The sequence below is a fragment of the Buceros rhinoceros genome, unplaced genomic scaffold (assembly GCF_000710305.1).
Source record: "Buceros rhinoceros silvestris isolate BGI_N320 unplaced genomic scaffold, ASM71030v1 scaffold19615, whole genome shotgun sequence".
Lineage (NCBI taxonomy): Eukaryota > Metazoa > Chordata > Aves > Bucerotiformes > Bucerotidae > Buceros > Buceros rhinoceros.
The window spans coordinates 1,902-4,754 of NW_010414802.1; the positions used below are offsets into that span (position 1 = coordinate 1,902).

Genomic DNA, 2,853 nt, shown 5'->3' on the forward strand with positions numbered 1-2,853 from the left:
CCCACCAGCACAGAGGTGAGATAGGGGCAGGGCTGGCAGTCAGGTGGTGGGAGCTGCAGGGCTAGCCCTCTGGTCCGACTGTGTCTGTGTGTCCCTCTACCCACAAACTCCTTCCAGCTGCCAGCTTTGCTGGAAGCCTGAGAGCCCCTTCTGAGTTACTGGGAGCTTGGCTCAGTCCTTTTGTTCTGTGCAGTCTGGGGAGGTTCACCTCACCTTCTGGGGACCTGTGTCTTCTCGTGGGACTTCTGGGGGCCTGGTCCTTTGTCCTGGAACCTGGGGCAGAAACGTGGTCCCACCTGTGGACAGGAGTTGGGGAGATGACAGGAGTAGCTCTGTGAATCTTTTGCAGGACCTCACCCCTGGCAGTGTGGAGGAGGCAGAGGAAGCAGAGCCTGATGAGGAGTTCAAGGATGCCATCGAGGTTTGACGCTGGGGGGGGCTTGCAGGGCAGCTGAAGGGTGGGAAGGGGTGAAGACCCTGGAGGGCAAGCTGGGTGCTTGGGGCGGGTGGCTGTGGGGCTGGGTACGTGTGGCTCCATCTGTACTGCCTCTCCTCTCTGTCCCATGCTGCGGGAGGATAACCAACTGCTAGTCATGGTGAGTATTGCTGTGCCAGGCTGTGCAAGAGGGGCATCTCCTGCCAGGTGAAGCTGGCAGCTTTTGCCTGGCTTGCCTGTGGCAATGCCAGGTGGGGCATCCTGTTTCTTGGGTGCCCGTCTCGGCTGTGCCCCCAGCTATCCCCCACGCTCAGCTGGCTCTCCTCTCCGCAGGAGGACGATGAGAGCTCTCAGTGCTCAGCAGATTTTGACCTCAGCCTTCCAGACAACGGTTTTATGAGCAAAAATGAGGTGATCCGTAGCAAGGTGTCACGGCTGACTGAGCGCCTGCGCAAGCGCTGCCCCAGCAACAACTTTGGTAAGGCTGGGAGCGGGTGCTGCCTGGGGGAGCTCAGCAGAGCAGGGTCCACGCTGCTCCCAGTGGTGATCACTGAGCTGGGAGGGTGCAGAGTGGTGTGGTACCCGCTAGGGCTGTGTTGATAGCTCCAGTGACCTCCCCACCACAGGGAGGATCTTCCCAGCCCTCCTGGGAAGGGCAATGATGGGAAGGTGAGCAGTGTCACGTTTGAGGTGAACCTTTGCAACAGCTGTGGGTGTTCCTGACCTCCAGAGCTCTGCCTGACCTCTGCTCTCTTTCTTCCAGGGAGCTGCACGGGCTGTGCAGCCACCTTCTCTGTGCTCAAGAAGAGGGTGAGTCTTTGGCTTCTACCCCAACTTGCTGCCTGCACCTGGGGCAGAGGTGTTGTGTGTGTCTGGCTCACCCTGGCTTTCGCCAGCAGCTCGGGTGGCCAGTCTCAGTCACAGCCCAGCAGCAGATGAGCTCAGCTAAGTGCTGGGTGTTGCTGCATGCCTAGTGGTGCCAGGGATCCCTTGTGTTGTGGAGCCTTTGTCTGTTTGCTCATTTGGAAGGTGCCTCAGGCCAAACCCACTTGTGCTGGTGTAGGAGGCATCTGCTCTGTGCCCTGCTTTAACCCATTTTCCGTGGCCTGAGAACCTTCTGGTGAAGCAGAGCATTGGTCTGCTTGTGGGAACTAGAGAAGCAAAGGCCACCCCTCATGTCTTATCTGAGCCCCTGCGCTTGATGCTTGGCGCACCGTCCCCTCGGCAGTTCTGGGAAGGATGTATCTCTTGTCCCCTCCAGACTCACCTTCCTGTCTTCTGGCTGCCTCCCCTTCTCCAGGCTTGTGGTCCCCTCCCTTACTCCTGGGTTAGTCTGATACACATCTGGGACTCTGGAGCTTGCACCCTCCAAGGTTAGAGCATAGGAAGCGGGAGTTTCTTTAAACCTCCTGCTCTCTGTGCTTTCTCAGGCTGGGCAGAGGCTGCCTGCGATGTTAGGGCATGCTTGGATGCAGATCCAGCATTAGGCTTGGGTGGTTTGTTCGGGTGGTGTTGGCAGATGACCCCTCTGCTGTTGCTGCTGGGGCTTGCACCCACTCCCCTTCAGCAGGGAGTGCTGTTAGTGGTGTTCTGGCACTGGAGTTTGCTGTGGAGCACTGAGAGTGGGACCAGAGTAGTATTTCACCCCTCTCTCTCTCTCTCTCTCTCTCTCTCTCTCTCCACAGCGGAGCTGCAGTAACTGTGGGAACAGCTTCTGCTCCAGGTGTTGTTCCTTCAAAGTCCCCAAGGCTGTGATGGGAGCCACGGGTGAGTGGAAAGGTGGAGGAGGGCATTGCTCCTGCTCCCACTGTGCTGTCTGCTGCTGGGGTTTGCCCCAGCCCTGCTGGGGAGGGTAGGCAGGACCTGCCCAGCACAGCCTGGCTCAGGACAGAGCGGTGACGGGTTTGCAGCTCTTGGAGCAGCTCCGTGGCTGGGGTTCCTAGCCCATGGTGGGGAAGGGGAGCATCTCTGACACCTGCTTTTCTTTCCAGCGCCAGAAGCTCAGAGGGAGACAGTGTTTGTGTGCGCTCTGTGCAACCAGGTGCTCACCAAATGAGCAAAACAGGCCCAGCCAGCTCCTGGGCCCCGCACTGCCTGCCAGCCAGGATGGTGGGCACCCTTGCAGCTGGGAGCCTGGGCTGCTTGGTTCCCAGCGTGGCGTCAACCTGCCAGAGGACACTTGTGCTCTCGTCGCTCTTCCTGCCAGCACCAGGCTGGGGGCAGACCAGTCCTCCTTGCCTCACAGCATCTGCTGCACAGCTGGCACACAGCTGTGCCCCACTCCCTGGCACTCGCTGTATCCTGCTGTGTACTTGCCCAGGCCCTGTGGTCTGGCTCAGTGATGGAGGAGCCGTCCTTCCACTTGTGGTCCTACCTCCACCTCCTGGGCAGGGCAGAACAATCTTGAGGCTCTGTCC

General features: G+C 59.4%; 1 protein-coding gene across 1 annotated transcript in view; it reads left to right on the forward strand.

Annotated features, from left to right (window-relative positions):
• ZFYVE27 (zinc finger, FYVE domain containing 27) overlaps positions 1 to 2,492 on the forward strand; it is a gene marked incomplete at its 5' end in the record, with an annotated part of 4,388 nt that extends 1,896 nt beyond the window's left edge. The window contains 5 exons of the mRNA XM_010137225.1: positions 289 to 421; positions 770 to 914; positions 1,200 to 1,246; positions 2,122 to 2,203; positions 2,428 to 2,492. Of these exons, the coding sequence (XP_010135527.1) occupies positions 289 to 421; positions 770 to 914; positions 1,200 to 1,246; positions 2,122 to 2,203; positions 2,428 to 2,492 (472 nt within the window). The remainder of the gene's footprint in view (positions 1 to 288; positions 422 to 769; positions 915 to 1,199; positions 1,247 to 2,121; positions 2,204 to 2,427) is intronic.
• Positions 2,493 to 2,853: the final 361 nt, after the last annotated feature.